Source organism: Gastrolobium bilobum, unplaced genomic scaffold, assembly GCF_033153095.1.
Source record: "Gastrolobium bilobum isolate Gb01-03AN ecotype WA unplaced genomic scaffold, APGP_CSIRO_Gbil_v1 utg1383, whole genome shotgun sequence".
NCBI classification, from domain to species: Eukaryota; Viridiplantae; Streptophyta; class Magnoliopsida; order Fabales; family Fabaceae; genus Gastrolobium; species Gastrolobium bilobum.
The window spans coordinates 725355-744661 of record NW_026899537.1 but is presented as its reverse complement, the minus strand read 5'-3'; the positions used below and the strand labels follow the sequence as shown (position 1 = coordinate 744661).

At 34.0% G+C, this 19307-nt stretch overlaps 1 protein-coding gene across 1 annotated transcript; it reads left to right on the top strand.

Moving 5' to 3' along the window:
- The first annotated feature begins 14362 nt into the window (after window positions 1-14362).
- LOC133291201 (fatty acyl-CoA reductase 3-like) lies at window positions 14363-18215 on the top strand. Its single transcript, XM_061489425.1, has 10 exons — window positions 14363-14441; window positions 14518-14621; window positions 14887-15086; window positions 15206-15306; window positions 16372-16564; window positions 16915-17076; window positions 17222-17303; window positions 17470-17736; window positions 17847-17974; window positions 18062-18215. Exons 1-10 carry the CDS (start codon window positions 14363-14365, stop codon window positions 18213-18215), a joined length of 1470 nt encoding a protein of 489 aa, XP_061345409.1.
- Window positions 18216-19307: the final 1092 nt, after the last annotated feature.

Genomic DNA, 19307 nt, shown 5'->3' with positions numbered 1-19307 from the left:
TTATTAATTAGTGATTCTTCTCACAAGGGATTCAAGGTGATAAGGGGAATGTTATACTATCTAGATAGATTGGTGTTACCTAGGAATTCAAGGTTTATTCCCTTATTGCTCAATGAATACCATGATTCTTGTATGGGGGCATTCTGGTTATTTTCGTATATACAAAAGACTAGCTGGGTTAGTGTATTGGGAATGGATGAAGAAACTAATTACAGGGGATAAGGCTATCTATGAGATATGTCAACAGAATAAGTCCCGATCCTTATCCCTTACTAGACTATTATAATCCTTGCCCATTCCAACCAAGGTTTGGTGGATTGCCCAAGGCTATGGGCTTTGACACTATATTTGTAGCAGTGGATTGTTTAACAAAATATGCTTATTTTCTTCCTATTAGACATCCTTATACTGCCAAGGATATTGCTGAAATATTTATTAAGGAAATAGTGAGTCTCTATGGTTTCCCATTAACTATTGTATTATGTAACATCCCGCAGTACTCATGTGAGTTATCATTGCCTATGATATGAAGCACAATTACAATCACAACAATTCAATTAAAATATGGCTAAACTTTTCATTTTTAAGCATTGCATATTCCATTAACAATTATTATCGTATTCAAATTAAACTAAAACCGTAATTGTAACACAGTGACATTGCATAATGATTATTTCTTGCTCAATCATATCACACTAGTTCTATTAGACACAACTGTGGGGGTTCCCTGTAATGTCCCACATCGGTTGGAGAGGGGAACGAAGCATGTCTTATAAGGGTGTGGATACCTCTTCTGGTGTGAGGCCTTTTGTGGGGTGTCCCAAGAAACAAAACCGTGAGCTCGACGGTGCTTGTGCGCGGGGCAAAGCGGACAATATCATGCTACAGGGTTTGGGGCTGTTACATTTGGTATCAGAGCCTGGCCCTGGACCGGTGTGTACAGCGGGGACGCTGTATTCCCAGTGGGGGAGGATGTAATGTCCCACATAGGTTGGAGAGGGGAACGAAGCATGTCTTATAAGGGTGTGGATACCTCTTCTAGTGTGAGGCCTTTTGTGGGGTGTCCCAAGAAACAAAACCGTGAGCTCGACGGTGCTTGTGCGCGTGGCAAAGCGGACAATATCATGCTACAGGGTTTGGGGCTGTTACATTCCCATACACCCCACATAACAATTCTCATTTTCCAGCAAACTGGGCAGCTCGCCGAGCACTTTGCTCAGCTCGCTATACTGCTCGCTTAAGCGAGTACTACAAGAAGCAAATTAAATCCCCATTCAGTAGCTACTTCCCAGGTGCTCAATTTCCTCACAACCTCCCTTGCTGGAGCGAGGCCAACACCGAGCTCGCTTCCTCACTAGCTTGCTCAAGCAAGCACATGAGCGAGGAATCCCCTGCTTTGAGTTAGCTTCGGTCTCCAATTTATTTAGCTCGATGGCTTCCTCGCTAAAGCGAGCTCTCCAGCGAGAAGAGCCTAGATTCAGCATCACCTATATGTTTCAAGGCTCAACTCTCACATGAGTGGCACACCAGTGGGTACCTAATAGACATGGAAAGACAACCCATAACCAACAAACTAGGGTGCTCTTACATCCACAAGTCTCATCAATTCAAGACATCTTCTTATCTTTACTTGATTTCCAAGTTATATCCCCTTAACTTTGCATTCTTGACTCTATGACATTCATCCATATTTCATATACAATGTCAATAAGGTATGTAAACAATAAACCACAAACATGCAAAATAGGCATCCATGCCCTTCCATCATACATGTATATAATCCATGATTACACAATATCCAATTACATCAAATGGCTCAATTACACATATTGGGACTTAGCTACACAAAATACTATGATCAAACTCTTGGCCTCATCCAACAACATTAGGATACCAAAGGAGAGTGATCATAGTCTCAGTCCGCCGTGATATATTAAATGAGTTACACAATGTAAATTCTGTACATGTTCATCTAACACATACATATGATGCTCCCAAAATATATCAAAATATGGCATCATTATGCAATCTATTGTGGCCTCCTGCCAATAGATGCTCCAACACCATCAGTACCTGAAAGGGAGTCCCCACAACACGGGGTAAGATAAAAATCTCGGTAAATTAGGGGTCCTTGAAGGACTTCTCCACCCCAAAGTTCACTTCGGGCAACAAGTAATAAACAACATAATCATGAATGTATGTATGCATGTAAAATGTGCAAATTAACTGTCTAATATTCCTGCTAGTGCTTCTCACCGTCCTCGGAATACAAATGACAGTGTCCTAGCTATCCCTCGTGGTAAACATACCGTAAACGGGACGCTTAAGACAAAATCCTAAGTCAGAGAATAGTGTATGAATTACACAAATGTGCAACATGCCGTATGAATTATGCAAGAACTGTCTTGCTAGATACCCGTTTAAGAATCCCTCTTACACCACACAACATGCATTATATTAAATCTATTACACAACCTTTAAACGAAAACCCACACTGGATTGGTGGAACAATTAAGGCATAAATGCCAAGGTCCGAAAGCTTAGTTGTCAATGCTCTCCACCAAATGCTTGCTCCAAGCACCAAAATCCCACACCCAAGGTTTATTCATAAACAACACCTAATCACAAGGTGAACTTGCAATAAACAAATTTCCAACAACAATCAAATCTAATTGCAAGCTAGTGAACATATACATATTCACGACATACAAGATAATTCACAATCAACCAATAAGTCATGACTTATCTAAGCTTGAGACAACTCAATTCTCCAAATCAAGCTCCATTGGATCCTCCAATGCTTGATCAATCAATGATGGTCCACAAGTCTCAATCCTAGAAACACCATGGACACTATCAATACAAGCCATTCTCATTACTTGTGTCATAAGCAACATCAATACATAGGCATGCATTTTTCATAAATTTGAGAGGTGACTCAAATGGTTTTTTAAACACATTTTCATCGATTAAATCTCGATCTTAGCATATTTTCCAACATACAGTAATCCTCAATCATTCTCCAACATAGTCAATCAACCCACATTTTCATATAAACCCTCAATGTGCATTTCTACATAAACCACAAGGAGGTCAAGGGTTCTTACCATAAATAGCTCCACAATGGCACAAGGAATGTCTTCCAATACCCAACGAAGCAATGCAATACCTCAAGCTCTTGAAATTTCACAATTTTTGCCACTTTCCCAAGCCAAAATCTCCACCCACAAGCCTCCACAATGGATTCTAAGCTATGAGTTTTGTTAAGGGTGATAATCTACTCACTTTAGCTTCCAACCTCACTTGATTCCCTTGAGTGTAGAGAAAACTAGGTTTTTGAATGTCCCATATGCTCATTAATGGGGGTTCTCCTCGGGTTGGAGAAGGAGGTGAAAGTTTGGTGAGGAGAGAGAGTTAACATTTTCGCATTGCTCGCTGGGCTACTTGCTCCAGCGAGCAACATCAGCAAGCCTTTTCAACGCTTGCTGAACAGCTTGCTTTGGCGAGCTCCCCAACGAGGAGGGGCTGATAGGACCTTTTAACATAAAAGCCCAATTTCTCCACTTATCCATTCAACCCAAGTGTTTTCTTCATAAACACAACTCCACATTGATTTAATTAATTATTCCACTTATTTTTTCTGCAATGCGAATGATTAACATTTAATCTAATTTGATCAAGCCTCTCACTTAATTTAATCTTTATTATGCATGATTAATTAATTAATCCAATGCAATTAGATATTTTATAAATTAGGATTATTATATATTAGACCAAGATAGGATGTTTATGAGTTCATTCTGGTCAAAGGTTTTTAAGAGTGTAGGAACCAAACTTCACTACACTACAACCTACCTTCCACAAAGTAATGGCAGACTGAAATTGTAAATATATGGTTAGAGGTGTATTTGTGGTCCGAAGCCTAAACACTGGCCCAAATGGGTCTATTGGGCTGAATTTTGGTACAACACTTCATACAAAGATGTAACTGGGATGACTCCATTTAAAGCATTATATGGATTTGACCCCCAACCTTGCTCAAATGTGGGAGTAATGTTTCCGCCCTTGGTGCAGTTTCACAGTCATTTGCAGAAAGGGACTTAATTTTACAATACCTTCAACAAATTTTGTTACAAGCCTAAAGTAGAATGACTATTTATGCTAATCAGCATAGAAGAGATGTTACATTTCAGCCTGGGAACTTGGTTTATTTGAGATTACATCCATATTGTTTAAAGACTATTGCCAGGAGAGTAAATGAAAAGCTCTGCCCTAGATATTATGGGTCATTTCCACTTTTAGAAGCATTGGAACTCCAGCTTACAGGCTGCAATTGCCTGATGATTGCCTTGTTCATCCAGTATTTCATGTTTCTTTATTAAAAAAAAGGCTATCACCACTTAGCCAAATGCTCTGATATTACCATTAACATTGTTCGAAGAGTGGGAGTTGATGGTACAATCTAAAAGGTTTTGCAATGAAGGCACTTGATGCTCACCGGAAGGTGTACCGATCGCACAAGTAATGTAATGAATCAGTAAGAGGAAAGCTGAAAGGGTGTGTGTGGGTAAGAAGTTCCACATTAGATAAGTAGTTAGAGGTGTAATATTTTATAAGATCCCACATCACACTCTTAAATTTTCCCTTGGAGCACTACACATTTTGTGGAGAATAGAGGACTTAGGTGGACCTTGGCCCACCACACGCGCATCGCCGTCTGGCCTATAAACTATCAATCCAGTTTAAATTATTTTAGTCTAAAATATCCTTATCCTTCAAAAATTTCAAACCGAAACGTTACTCCTCTCCAACTTTCGTTGCGCGTCTTTTTGAACCAGAAAGGTGCATTCGATTGTAATCGAACCGATACCGGTTCGGTGCCGTCAATCATGACAATTCGCCGGTGGCGGTTCACCGGTTCATTGTGTCCAGTCAGTGTCTATATATAGACACTAAACCTTTTTCATAAAATTATCCGAATTTTCCCTGTCCTTACTCTGCCGAATTTTGTGTTCATTGGGGCTCTAGAGCGATTCCATCTGGCATTCAGTTGTGTTCATTGGGGCTCCAGATTGTCAATACCGTCACACTCTGGAGACGTATATTTATTCTACCCTAGGAGACAATTGTTGATCAAATCTTCAGCATTAATAGGGAAATAAATTGTCTTAAGGAGACGACATTGTTGGGTTCAGATTTTCATTGCATATTGACATCTCATCATTTCCACTGATCTATTAGTTCGTTCTTTAAATGATTGCACTTTGTTTGTACCATTAATTTATATATATGATATCATACACATTCGAATCTATAGGTGATTTTCACCGACCGCCTTTTACTACATAATGTGTGTAAGATGCATTTTCACTTGACACTGGTTGGACTTAAAAATAAAAAATAAAAAAATCTTGCCACTGTTGGTTTACGTGACCCCTACTCATACATAATAAAAAAAACACACACTTATGTAATTACTTTTCTTTTAACCAATCCCTAGGGTTGGCAAACATGAGTCAACCCGTCGGGTTGGCTCGCAACCCGTCACAAATAAGTCGGGTTGGGTTGGCTTAAATGAGTTGTGAACCCGACCTGATTCAACCCGGATAAAAATGAGTCAGCCCGCGGGTCAAATGGGCCAGCTCGCGGGTTAGGTTTTTGTTTTTAATTAAAAATAATAATATCCAAACTACAATGATGTTCACAGTAAGGTCCGTTACTGATTTTCGTAATGGTTGCATTCAAGGCAATTTTAATGAGTTCTCTTGGGTCAGTGGTGTTGCCAGCCTCTGCTTTAAGGCTTTCCTCACATTCTTTCTTGTAATCGGTGGGTTGGCAAAGGGTTTTGACTGCTTTTACGGTGGAATATACATGGTTCTTCTTCTCATTGTTCTTTGAATCATCATCATTAGAACCATTACGAGTGAAGTTGACACCAACTGTAACAGCCACGACCATAGCCACTAGTAAGAAGGTAGAGACGCTAATGATGGCAATTCTCTTCCTCTTCTGTGCATCTGCCCCATTCATTTTCACCTTCTTATTTATGCAATACAATAACGGTAGCGCGTCCAAGGAAAAAAAGCAAACCAAAGTAATTAAATAATGACAACACTTATATACAAAAAATAACTTTTTTTTTTGAACAACAATCAATTTTTTTTGAGCCAACCTGCGAGCCAACCCATAGGCAATATTTCGAGCTAACGAACCCGCGAGCCAACCCACTGACATTATTTTGAGTTAATCCGCGAGCTTTTCTTGAGCTAACCCGCGAGCTTTTTTCCGAACCAACCCGCGAGCTGATTATCGAGCCAACCCTAACCCAACTCAGGTCGGGCTGGATTTTCTGACTCGTTTTTCTATTCGGGCCAACCCTAACGCGACTCGTTTTTTGGGGTTGAATGCCGGTTGGGTCGGGTTGGCCCGTTTTGCCAACCTTACCAATCCCCATCATCATGCAAGATTGTAGGTTTTGCTTAAGTGTGCGGATGATGGTAGCGTAAATTGATAGCAGCAAGACTTTTGGTCTTAAAGTCTAATATCTGTTATTCTAAAACCATTAAATTTCTCAGAAACTTTGGAGTGACAGGCGCAAATTCACCTTTGCTTATCACCCTATTTTATTTAAAAACGATAATAAAATTTGACGCGACACTTTAAAGCGTTTTGTGACAAAAATAATCTTAAATTAGTAAAATATTTTTCGTTGTAAAATATGTTTTTAATTAAAGCTAAATTTGTTAAAAAGTCGCAAACTTCTATCAATACAAACATTTTTTTTTTTTTTTTAACTTTTCCGTGCGTTGCCAATTTACAAGGGAGACAAGAACATTATCAAAATCTAGTTCCTTGACCGTGAGAGCTATCTCACGAATTGTGGTCGCTAATTCTCACCCGAAGCTGATAACAAATGAATAAAATAAGAGAGGCATGTTGCTTGTAGAACGACGGAGTTACCATAAAAAAAGGTTAAGACTTCCCGTAAACATATTTATAGGAGAGGCTTCACATTACCATTTGCTTTCTCAAAGTACTATGCAATTTTTTTTTTCTTTCTGTAAGCTATAGTTAAAAAAGACATGTTATGTTGTGCAATAAAGTGGAGGCCTAAGAAATGCTAAGTGAGGCACCGAAGAAGTCAGAGAGGGGTTACAAGGGGAAATCGTCCCTGTTTATGAAACGGTGTGTTATTTAAAAGGACAAAAGTTATGTTCTTTTAATTTACACAGAGTATGATCGGTTATACTCTATGTAATTCTGAAAATTTGTATTTTTTTTCATTTTACACGATGTGATTGAGGAGAGAAAAAAAAAAACTTTTCAAATTTACACAAAATATGACCGATCATACTTTGTGTAAATCATCTAAAAGGACACAACTTGTATCCTTTTAAATGATACTTCTTTTTCCCATGAAACAATTATCTTAAACTATACTCAGATTTAAAAAGAAGGTAGCTAATATAAATTCACTCATTCATTCTTATTATTTTTGAAAACTTCTAATTAAGTACCGACACCCATCGTATTGTCTGTCCTAAATTACTGTGAATTTCATTTTTCTCATACATGTCATAAAATTTTGTGGCGCCACCCATTGGTGTGAGGTCTGCATTATCGTGATTTGGTATGGGAATTGCATGTGCCCCAATGGGTGGTTGTTCCTGTCGTATCCTAACGGCTAACAGTACCGTAGACTCCTCAAACTACGCATTGAATGAAACCTAACACGGAATATATGTGTTGAAGAAACAGCAAATGTGACCATGTGAGGTAACGGGGCATGAAAAGTGTTGGCATGACCCAAAACCTTTTTTGAAAGTACACGAACCGAACCGAGCCGAAGTGAAGATATTCACTTTTAGAGTACAAAATACCTGAGACCTGACCTGGTTTAACTTATATTTAGAAAATAAAAATCTTTCTAATTCTTAATTAAGCATTTGAATCGTTATTTGATATGTATAATTTTAAAATAAATAATATTTATTTTAGTATCCACAACCTTTCAGCGTAGTAAATGTGTCTAACTAATGATTATTCCGCCTGCACATGATATGAACAGAGCCCATCCGGTCAGAGACTCAAACCAACAAATATTTTTTTGTTGGTCTAGGTCAACAAAAACATGGTGTGGCAAACTTTCGGTCCGATAAGAAATTGCCAACTCAAATGGGTTATACCAAAATTAACAAGTCATTCATATATATATATATATATATATATATATATATATATATATATATATATATATATATGAGGCACGATCTTTTGACATTGGTGTCAAATTTGAAGTTTGACACTTCATTTAAGAGCTGTTAGATAAAAAAAGATCAATGCCTCTGATTTGTAAACATGTGACACCATTGATCTTTTTTTATCTAACGGCTTTAATATGAGGTGTCAAACTTCAAATTTGACACTTCATCTGAGAGCCGTTAGATCAAAAAAGATCAATGACTCTGATTTGTAAGCATGTGAGACCATTGATCTTTTTTGATCTAACGACTCTCAGATCCGGTGTCAAATTTTAAATTTGACACCGGTGTCAAAAGATCCTACCTCATATATATATATATATACACGGAAAGATTTGTTTACAAATTTTTTCTATAAAGTTTTGCAAATTACACTATATATTCCTGGAGAACATAGTGTAACCTAGTGTTTTTTCGGAAGAACATAGTGTAGTTTGTAAGAGTCTGTAAACAAAAAATTTGTAAATATAACCCTCTATATATATATGTTTACAAAAAAAAGTCATTCATGTATATGACTTCACCAAACCATAGGATAACTATATTTAATGAAAAATTTATTCATAGCTAACATTAACAAAAAGTAACATAAAAGATGTAATGATATGTGTTCGATTCCCGCTGAATGCATTCTTGGAGAGGGGGCTGAACCTTTAGCCATCACTGTTCCCCCGCACTCCGGATTAGTCCCATAGCCGGCTCAAAGAGTCGAAGCTCGTGGGAATATCGGAGGGAGCCAACTCGTCTCAAAGAGATAATTAGAGTTGGGTAACTCCAAAAAAAAAAATGTAGTGAACGAGGTGAAGGAATAATGTTGTTGTTTGATTTTTCTACATTCATGTTAGCTACAACTTCTATATAACTTCTTCAATAAATATATTTATCGTATGGTTAATTTTTTTTTCTAGAATTCTAATTCTAATTAATTTCATTAAATTGACTTATAATCATAAATACTAATTCTCTCAACAAATAAAGAATAAGGGCATTGGAGACGATGATGAAAGGAGAAGAAAAATGTTGGGGTAAAAGAAAAAAGAATGAAAAAAAGAACCATATGGAACATAAATGTTACAACATAAGAAATGTCAACAAGCTTTATTTAAAAGGTGCTAAACATGGTAAAAAATGCTACATCCTATTAACCGACATCTACAAGTAACTGAAAAAAAAAAATTAGCGTGGCTTAAATAGGAAAATTTTGGTAAATAACTTACGGAGGTTATAGTTTAGTAAATAGTTTTATCCATGAGGATATATTGGTTAAAAAATATATAAAACCTAATGAATGTAGCTCAGTTGACGATACAAACTAAATAGGTAGGGAGAGAATCTGAGTTTAATTATCGCCAAATACATTTTTAGAAGAGTTGAAAAGCTTTGATTGTGACTAAATTTCAACTCGAAATTAATCTTATATGTAGTCAAAGAATCAAAAGTTATAAAAATAGCAGAGACTTACTTGTCTCAATTATGATCTCAGATTCTTTGTCTGCTTATCAAATCAAAATATATAGGTTAACAAGAAAATTATTAGAGGCTTGTAGAAGAGTGGAGTCCAATTGAAATGTGGTTGAAACTTTATATTCTATATATATGTGTGTATATTAAGGGTTCAAGGAGATAAATTTATCTACTAAAATATTAAATCCATATATTAATTAACAAGTGCCATATATTATCAAATCAACCTCAAGTGATGTGATTGGCTTTACTTTTTTATTTTATATTTTGTTGAAAGCTTTACGTTTTTAAATATGCTATCAATGTGTCTTCTTTATGATCGCTTCACCATGTTATTTTTCTAAAGACTTCTGAGAGTAGGTATAAGATAACTTGAGTGGAACATAATCTTAAAAAAGGAGAATGTTACTTTAATATCGGTGTCAAAATTTAAAATTTAATATCAAATTTTAATTATTAATTTTTGTCAATTAACGGGTATTATTTATTGAAAATCAAATTTATTAATTAATTATTAATTTCTAATAAATGATAAACAGAAATCAACACTTAAGATTTGATATCAAATTTCAAAATTTGACAATAATGTTAAAACATCCTATCTCCTTAAAAAAAAAATTTGTGAAGAAGGATAAAATTTCAGTACTTCAAATAAAATATTAAGTTCACACTAAAAAGTAGCGAGAATTCTTCGTAAGATCGATTAAAAAAAATGAAATTAGTCACAACCTTACGAGAAAGGTCTCTTTCTTGTTGCCATAAACCAAATGCAACCGGCGAAAACACATTTTCTTGAATGAAAACAATATCAGTTTTCCATCTGTGTTTTCTTCTGGGCCATTTGGTACGCGATATTCTTTTGGATTTTCGGAAAATTAAATTTTTTTAAATTTTTAATTTTCAGATATTATCGTAATTTAAATGTAAAAGTTATATTTTTAAAAATCGAGATTTCCGGATAAAAAAAAAATTTCTCCTCTACCAAATATCCCCTGAAGATATCTAGGTTAGGAAGTAAACGAAACTTTTTCAGAAAGTGGCATTACCATAAAGTACAAGAAGCAATAAGCGACAAACATAGCTTGGTGAAGAATTTTCATTAAGAAAGAAGCAATTGACTTCTGGGATTTTAGTAGTAGTTAATTATTATTATTATTATTATTATTATTATCTTTTTTGAATAAGATTGCAGTTACATTCCACATAGGCTTCGGTATAGATTATTAATATTTTTTATTTGCACGTACCGATAAATTTACATCATATTTAAATAATAAAAAAGTCTAAAGGATTGTTTGGTAGATGGTTTCATGTAAGATTGCTGGGTAAATCAATGTTAGAATTGCATGAAACCATGTTTAGTAAAAGAGTATGGAAAATTAAGCTACGCAAGTGGTTTTCCCATGAAATTAAGTGGTGTGTGCAAATTGTATTCAAAAACAGTGTTTCGAAATATCACCTCTGAGGTGGTTTTTGCATATTGCTGGATAAGTGAAAATATTGTATTTACCTTGTTATTGAAATGCCCTCAACCACTTCTTTTTTGCATATAGGTAGCACCACTTCCTTTTTTCTCATTTTGAGTAACAAAAAAAAAACTACGAAAATGTTACAATTTTTATTTTGTGCAAAACTTCAAGGTTTCAACCATTTCAAACTTATTTACCAAAAAAAAAAAAAAATCAAATAATTTTCCCCACCCCCAACCATGAAAAACAGAACCATCACAAAATGGATCGACAAATCAAATTCAAAATTTATGAGGGGTATTTTTGATTTTCAATATATTTCCCAGCAATATTTTAATTATTTTCAATCAAACGTAGACTTAATACGCTTAAATCAATTTTCTTGGTTATATTCCGTTCAACCAAACAACTTTTTTTAAAAAATTCTACTAATTATACTTTCCAACCGTTTCCCCATTAATTGTATTTATCTGGTTAAAAATTTGTTCTCCTGTGCTAAATGCCCACAAAAGGGAACACAGTTTTGCAACCTTAATGGTTCGGGAAAAAAAAAATCTAAACATACCTTAACGTTTTGTATGGAAATAAAATTTCTAAAGGCAACATAGTTTTGCATCCTTTTGTGTTAATTAAGATGGTGTGTAAAATTTAAAGTTTTTTTTTTTTGAAAAAGAGGTATAAAATTTGAGTGATACAAAGCCGTTAGGATAGTGATAAGAAATTTTGCTAGTATATATGCATAAAATTATAATATAAGTTACACTCTTAATCTTGATCGTTGATTTTATTTATATCTAATAGTTGTGATTTATTAGATATTTGAGCCGTTAAAATCAAATAAATCAATGATCAAAATTTATTGTAAAACTTCTTATTCTTCACCGATATAAAAATATTTTGCCCTACAAATAATATGTTTCTAGACCAAAAAACTCACTTTTAGAAACAGTCTATAGCAAAATGTAATACGTATACGCAAGATTGTGGCAGTTTTTTTATTTTTGAAGTTTACATGGAATCGAACACAGCTACGCACATTAAAGTGCCTGTACGGTGTAATTACGGCGGATAATTTTTATTTTTATTTTTAATTTGGTGTAAGTTTAGGAATTCTTGAAATACATCGCTGCCTTAAAAAAAAAATTTAAAATTTTTTTTAAGTCAAGTCACGGACACCAAATATAATCTATAAACATATTTGTTTTAACATTAATTTCTTAAAGTTGAAAGCTCACAGCCAATTTTTTTATAATAAAATATGAAGTAGCTCAATCAATTAAGGCATGGTCGTGACCGTGAAATGCCGGGCGACGGTGACCTTAATTTTGCTGTCCACTTAAAAGAAGGGGGAAAATGATTTATGGGTCCAATCATCCCATAATAATTATACATTATTTCAAAAAGATAGTGCTGGATATTTTATTAAACGTTAACACGATTATTGGACAATTGAGAATGACTCTTCAATTTTGGAAATATTCTAAAAACTACTTTCTTCTATGTTAAAGGGAGACGCTGCACGTGTTAGGTAACCAGATTATATAAAATTAATCAATTCATTAGGCCTCTTAACCCTAATGAAGTTGTATAACCACAAATTAGGATAAGAAAATGAATAAGAGACACAATTTTACAGTTTATTATATAAAAAAAGAGTTTAGAGTGTGTCATTTTAAAGAACATATGATTATGTCCTTTTAGCAGTATAACTATATATTACGGATAATATATAATTATAATATTAAAGTTGTACTTATTTCACTCTCCACATCAACAGACAACTTGTGAAGAGAAAAAAAAGTATAACTTTAATATTATTAGAGATATATAAAATCATTAAAGAGACATTCACTTAAAAACTTAAGTTTTTGGGTTAAATTAATTCTTTACATAATATTAATGTCTGGTGTCCCCAAACTAAAAATATGTTTAAATAAGCAAACATATCATGGTTTAAAAGTAGTCTATACATCGCATATAGGCTTCTTGCCCCCATATTTTCTTGTAGAATTTCTTAGCACAGGTAGGTAAGTTTATGCATTGTCTACCCTTTAAGTCCAATGAACTCTCGTGTGAAGAGGCATATTAGAGATATATAAAATTATTAAAGAGGCCTTCGCTTAAAAGCTTAAATTTTTTTAATTGAATTGATTCTTTACAAATATTATAATTATGTATTATTCTTAGTTTATAGTTATAATGCTAAAAAGACAAAACCTTGTGTCATTTAAAAGGTGAAAACTTTTTCTCATAAAAAAATAGTAAATGAACTTATCTTTTCATTGCAAAAGAAATTTTGTGCAGTTAGTATATAATTGTAATTTAAAAAAAAAATATTTCTCTCCTCATAAGGTTGTCATTTGATATGACAGAGAAAAAAAAAATAATTTTAATATTACAACTATATATTACCTGTAATATATAATTATTGGCTGCTGTATAAAATTTCTTTTCTTCTGCGGTCAAAGAAAAAGTTGGGGACAAAAAAAAATGCAGTAAGTCATGTCGTGCATAATTTATGTTTGGTGTCAATTATTTTACTAAAAAAAATCCTCGTAAGTTATGAGTACGACTTCTTAAAACTTGGAGTGAATTTAGAATTATATCATATACATAAGAAACTCCGCATATGTTTTTCAAAAAAAGGTAACCTCAAACAAAGAAATAAAATAAAACCATTAGAAAACTTATCCTCAACATAAATCCACCACTTTCAATACTAATAGCGTTCTTAAGAATCTTAGAAATCCCAAGCCGTGGTGCTGGAACTAGTTATTAATTAAGCGGCAATATTTGCAGTTTATATGAATATATATACGATAAATCTTGAATTGGATTATTCTGATTTTTTAAAGAATAGGTGGAGAAATCCAAAAAATAGTTAATGTGGTAGTTACGGTTAGGCTGAATGTTGGGCTATCTTCGTTGAATAGTGTGGCATGTCACCGATTTTGACCTGTATAATGTGTTGTTATTAACATGTGCGGAGCAGAGAGCATGCTTGACATTCACACTTCATAGTTTGGACCAATGTCTGTGCCATAACAAGCACTTGCATTCTCATTCGATGTTTTCTTTTTAGTATATATAGACCCTATGAACATTACATTTCGCCAACATCTAAAGATCCATTTTGAAATTTTTGTCCCCTCTCTTAATTCATTTACAATGGAATTGGGAAGCATAATGCACTTCCTTCACGACAAGACTATTTTAGTCACTGGTGCCACTGGCTTCCTCGCAAAAAGTGTGTCTCTCCCTCCCTTTCTCCCTCTTAGCATGCTTATTGTCACTGACGATGTGTTTACTTGTATGGTTTGCAGTTTTTGTGGAAAAGATACTGAGGGTTCAACCAAATGTGAAGAAACTTTATCTTCTTTTGAGAGCCACAGATACTGAATCTGCTACTAAACGCTTCCACTCTGAGGTGATTATACAAATATTACAACATCCTTTAAGTTTGTGTCTGATACCTGATGAACGCTATTATATTTTCATATGTAGATGATAGGGTTTAATGGGGGCTACATAAGAGTAGTGGTAAAACTATTCTTCTGTGACTGAAAGGTTATAGGTTTAAATCCGGGAAACAGTCTCTTTACATATATGCAAAGATAAGACTGCATACAACGACTGCCCTAATTTCACCCTCGCTAGTCAAGATTTAACGTGGAGTGGTTTTTTTTATGTAGATCATAGGGAAGGACTTGTTTAGGTTGCTGAAGGAAAAACTGGGTACAAAATTCAATTCCTTTGTCTCAGAAAAGTTGGCTCTGGTGCCTGGGGACATTTCTCTAGAGGATTTGAATTTGAAGGACTCCATAGTGGAAGAGATTTGCCATCAAACAGATGTTATAGTTAATTTAGCTGCAACAACTAACTTTGAGGAAAGGTATATATTCGAACCATGTGAGCGTGTCTGTGTTATTTCACAGTTATAAATAAATTTCTCTATGATTATAAATTAAAGTTATTTGTTTTTTTATCTTCTTTTTTGGTTATTAAATACAGATACGATGTTGCTTTGGGTATAAATACATTTGGAGTCAAGCATGTTTTGAGCTTCGCCAAAAAATGCATTAAACTAAAGGTTCTTGTCCACGTATCAACAGGTTGGTATATATATACATGTTTATGATAATGATGGCTGTCTGTATACAATAACCAGTCAAATAATATCTCTTGTATTCAAATGCATGTATCATTGTCTTTTTGGTCAATAGGTTGTTGCAACAAGTTATGATCACGTATTCACTATCTTGTAAATAATGCTCATGATGTTATCAAAAAAAAAAAAATAATGCTCATGAAACAGATAGAAAACCATTTCTCTCCTTGAATTAAGTAGCGTCTATATTGGGCTCACCTTGTAGACGTAATGTTCAATTACAATAATTACTAACAATCATGTGGGACCTATGCTACATTTATTACATGGGAAAAGTGTATGTTATTTTAAAGGATATAAAGTTATGTTATTTTAAGTGAGAGAAAAAGATAAATCATGGAAGAGAGAGTGGACAAAAAAAAAGGTGTGGGTCCCATATAAGGGTGTAAATGGGCTAGGCCGGCCTATAGGGGCCTACGACCTAACCTATATTATGCCAGACTTGGCCTATTATAAATAGTAAAATAGAGCAGGCCTAGACTTTTTAAAAAAACTATTTAGAAAACAGGTCATAGGCTTTTTTGTACATGTTGAGCCTATAAGCCTACAGGCCGACCTATATCATATTATTTATTTAAAATATAATAAAAAAATTATTATTTTAATAATTTTGAATAATAAAATAATATTATTTTAGCTATTCTTTTAATTGATGAATGTTTAATATGCTTAAATAGGCCAACGGGTCTAGGCTAAAACTTTTATTTTTTAAATACAGGTTAGGCCAGACTTGTAATTTGGAGCTACACAGGCTAATAGGTCAGGCCATATTCAATATTTTTTATATAGGCCTGACCTATTTAAGCCAAAGCCTAGCCTAGCCTATTTACACTCCCTAGTCCCATATCTTTATGAAAAAGTAAAATGACAAGAAGAAGAAACCCTTTTCCCTTATTTTATAAATTCTATATACATGTATGTGTGCGTACCTGCTATAGCCACTTTATGTCCATGCAAGTACATCTTGAGTAAAGTTTCCAAGAATTCCCTTAATGCCATGCCTTTGCAGCTTATGTATGTGGCGAGAAAGGAGGACTCATAGTAGAAGATCCATATCATTTTGGCGTGTCGCTAAATGGAGTGCCTGGATTAGACATTGATATGGAAAAGAAAGTGGCAGAGGAGAAATTGAATCAGCTTCGAGAGGAGGGAGCCACAGAACATGATATTAAAGTGGCCATGAAGGACTTGGGTATTGAAAGGTTGTTTCTAAGTATTCTACTTCCATTTTACGAAGTGTATATATATTGATTGATACCACCTTCATATTCCTCCACAATGCAAACTTCCCTACCATCAACTCATTTATTCACAAAGTATCAAGTAATAGAAGATACTACCCACAAAAATCAATTTTGTTAGGAACAGAAAAGAATAATTGAAACTACGAATTTCAAATAATAAACTAACATGTGACCGAGTTTTCAATTTAATATTGGACATGGAGATAAGTGGAACTTATAATAACTCATTAGACTCTGTACTGGATGGATTATATGTTAACAATTGCCAAAACTTGAATATGTTTGGTTGTATCTTAATTCATTATCAGAGCAACTTTATATGGATGGCCAAACACGTATGTCTTTACAAAGGCAATGGGAGAAATGCTTGTAGGAACTTTGAAGGGAAACATGTCTGTTGTTATTGTACGTCCTACGATCGTTACTAGTACTTACAGAGAACCTTTCCCTGGTTGGGTTGAAGGTGTGAGGTAAATCACCAAATTTTATGTCATTTATTATATCCATACATTGAGTTTCATTATCCAGCATTTTATGTTTTTCTCTCCAAGAAAGTGGTATTTAGAAACGTAAACACATAACCCAGATTTTTCTTGTCTTGGGAATTTTTGACAGAACCATAGACAGCTTGATTCTTGCTTACGGTAAAGGAAAATTAACATGCTTCCTTGCGGATCTTGAGGCAGTTTTTGATGTGGTGAGTACCTAACTAAAAGACTTTCTTCTTCTTAATTAGCATGGAAAGTGCTTAGCCAATTCTCATATTCTAAACCAAACTATTTTAAAAAGCAACTAAGCAACGCTCGCGAATTCAATTCATTTTTTGAAAATTGATATATTAATGCTGAGTTAATTTGAAGCAGATACCAGCTGACATGGTGGTGAATGCAATGCTAGTGACAATGGTGGCTCATGCAAATCAACCTAGTGATATCATATATCATGTGGGTTCCTCTGTTAGAAATCCAGTTAGATACCTTAATCTCCATGACTACTGCTTCAGATATTTCACGGCAAAACCTTGGATAAACAAGGATGGAAAGCCCGTCAAGGTTTGCAAAGTTACCATGTTGAGCAACATGGCTAGCTTCCGCAGATACATGTTCATTCGCTACCAGCTTCCCTTAAAGGTTACTTCACGTTCCTTCTAATATTCATGCAAATATCACTGCTCACTCACAACATCACGTGAACTTTTACTTGAGCTCAACAATGTGCTAATAGAGTTTGCATTTAATAGGGACTAGAACTTGCCAATGCAGCTTTATGCCAGTATTTTCAGGAAACGTGTCTTGACCTCAATAGGAAGATCCGTATTGTCATTCGATTGGTTGAACTTTACAAGCCTTACTTGTTCTTTAATGGCATGTAAGTTTATTTATCAGCTAATATAAGATACTGTTAGCACTTGTTTAATATTAATTAATTAACTGAGAGTGCTTGTTTTGGACACAGATTTGATAATATGAATACAGAAAAGTTGCTATTAGCGGCAAGACAAGGTGGGGTAGAGATGGATATGTTTTACTTTGACCCGAAAATGATTGATTGGGATGACTACTTCATGAATATCCACTTTCCTGGTTTCGTCAAGTATGCCTTCAAGTGATGCGTAGTTACGTACTCTGCAGTGCCCAATATTGTAGCTTTATGTCTAATTAAGCTTAAATTTTCCTTGAATTTAAACTTGTGTTAGCGAGAGTATATGTTGTCCGTTATAATTGTAGCTTTCAAGTGCTTAATTTATCGAAGTTATTCAAATATTTCAGATTTTAGTTGTACTATTGCAAAAATAGTTTAGACTTTTACCAACTAAAGAGTAATTTAAATTACATATATCTCAAAGCAAACTTGTGTGATTATATTTGCTGTTGCGTCTAAGTATGAAAAAGAAAATAGAGGAGACTGCAAACTTCAATGAGAGAATGTTTCAGAGAAAAGTCTTTGTTATTTTAAATGACACAACTTATGTTATTTTATTCTTACACAAAGAGGTGAGACCCACATCTTTATATTTTTTTTGTTCACTCTCTCTCTTTCTTTATCTATCTCTTTCTCTTACTTAAAATGACACAACTTTACATCATTTAAAATTATACACACTTTTTCCAATGTTTTATGTATATATCAAGCAGATTTTTGTTGATGTTAACTTTTCCTTTAAAAACTTTCATGAACTGCACTAGTAATTCATGTACTTTTAAAACTACATTAAATTTTTTTTATCATATTTTGACAGAACCGCGTCCCTAAAATATGAGCATCCTAAAATAATACAGTACATGCGAATCAAACAAATTCTGGAGTCAGCTAAAGTAATTCATGTACTTTTAATGAGATCCCTTTATCTCGTGTTATAGGAAAAATTTATTTCATGCAAAAAAAATAAATTATATACTATAGTTATAGGGAAAAACTAATATTATGTTGTAGGAAAATTCTTAGGTCATGTCATAGAGATAATCAATTGTGGGGTCCACTATTTTTAAAATAAAAGAAAAGTAAAAGAATTGATGGGCCCACTTTTATGTTTGTGTAGGAAAATAGCTTGTGTCGTGTAAAAGGAGGAAAATATTACCCATCGTTATAATGATAAAATATGATAAAATTATTTTTTCTTTTTCTGTTACGTCAGCCTACAAAATATGAGGAGAGAGAAAAAAATTAACTTTAATATTATTAATTATGTACTACCTGTAGT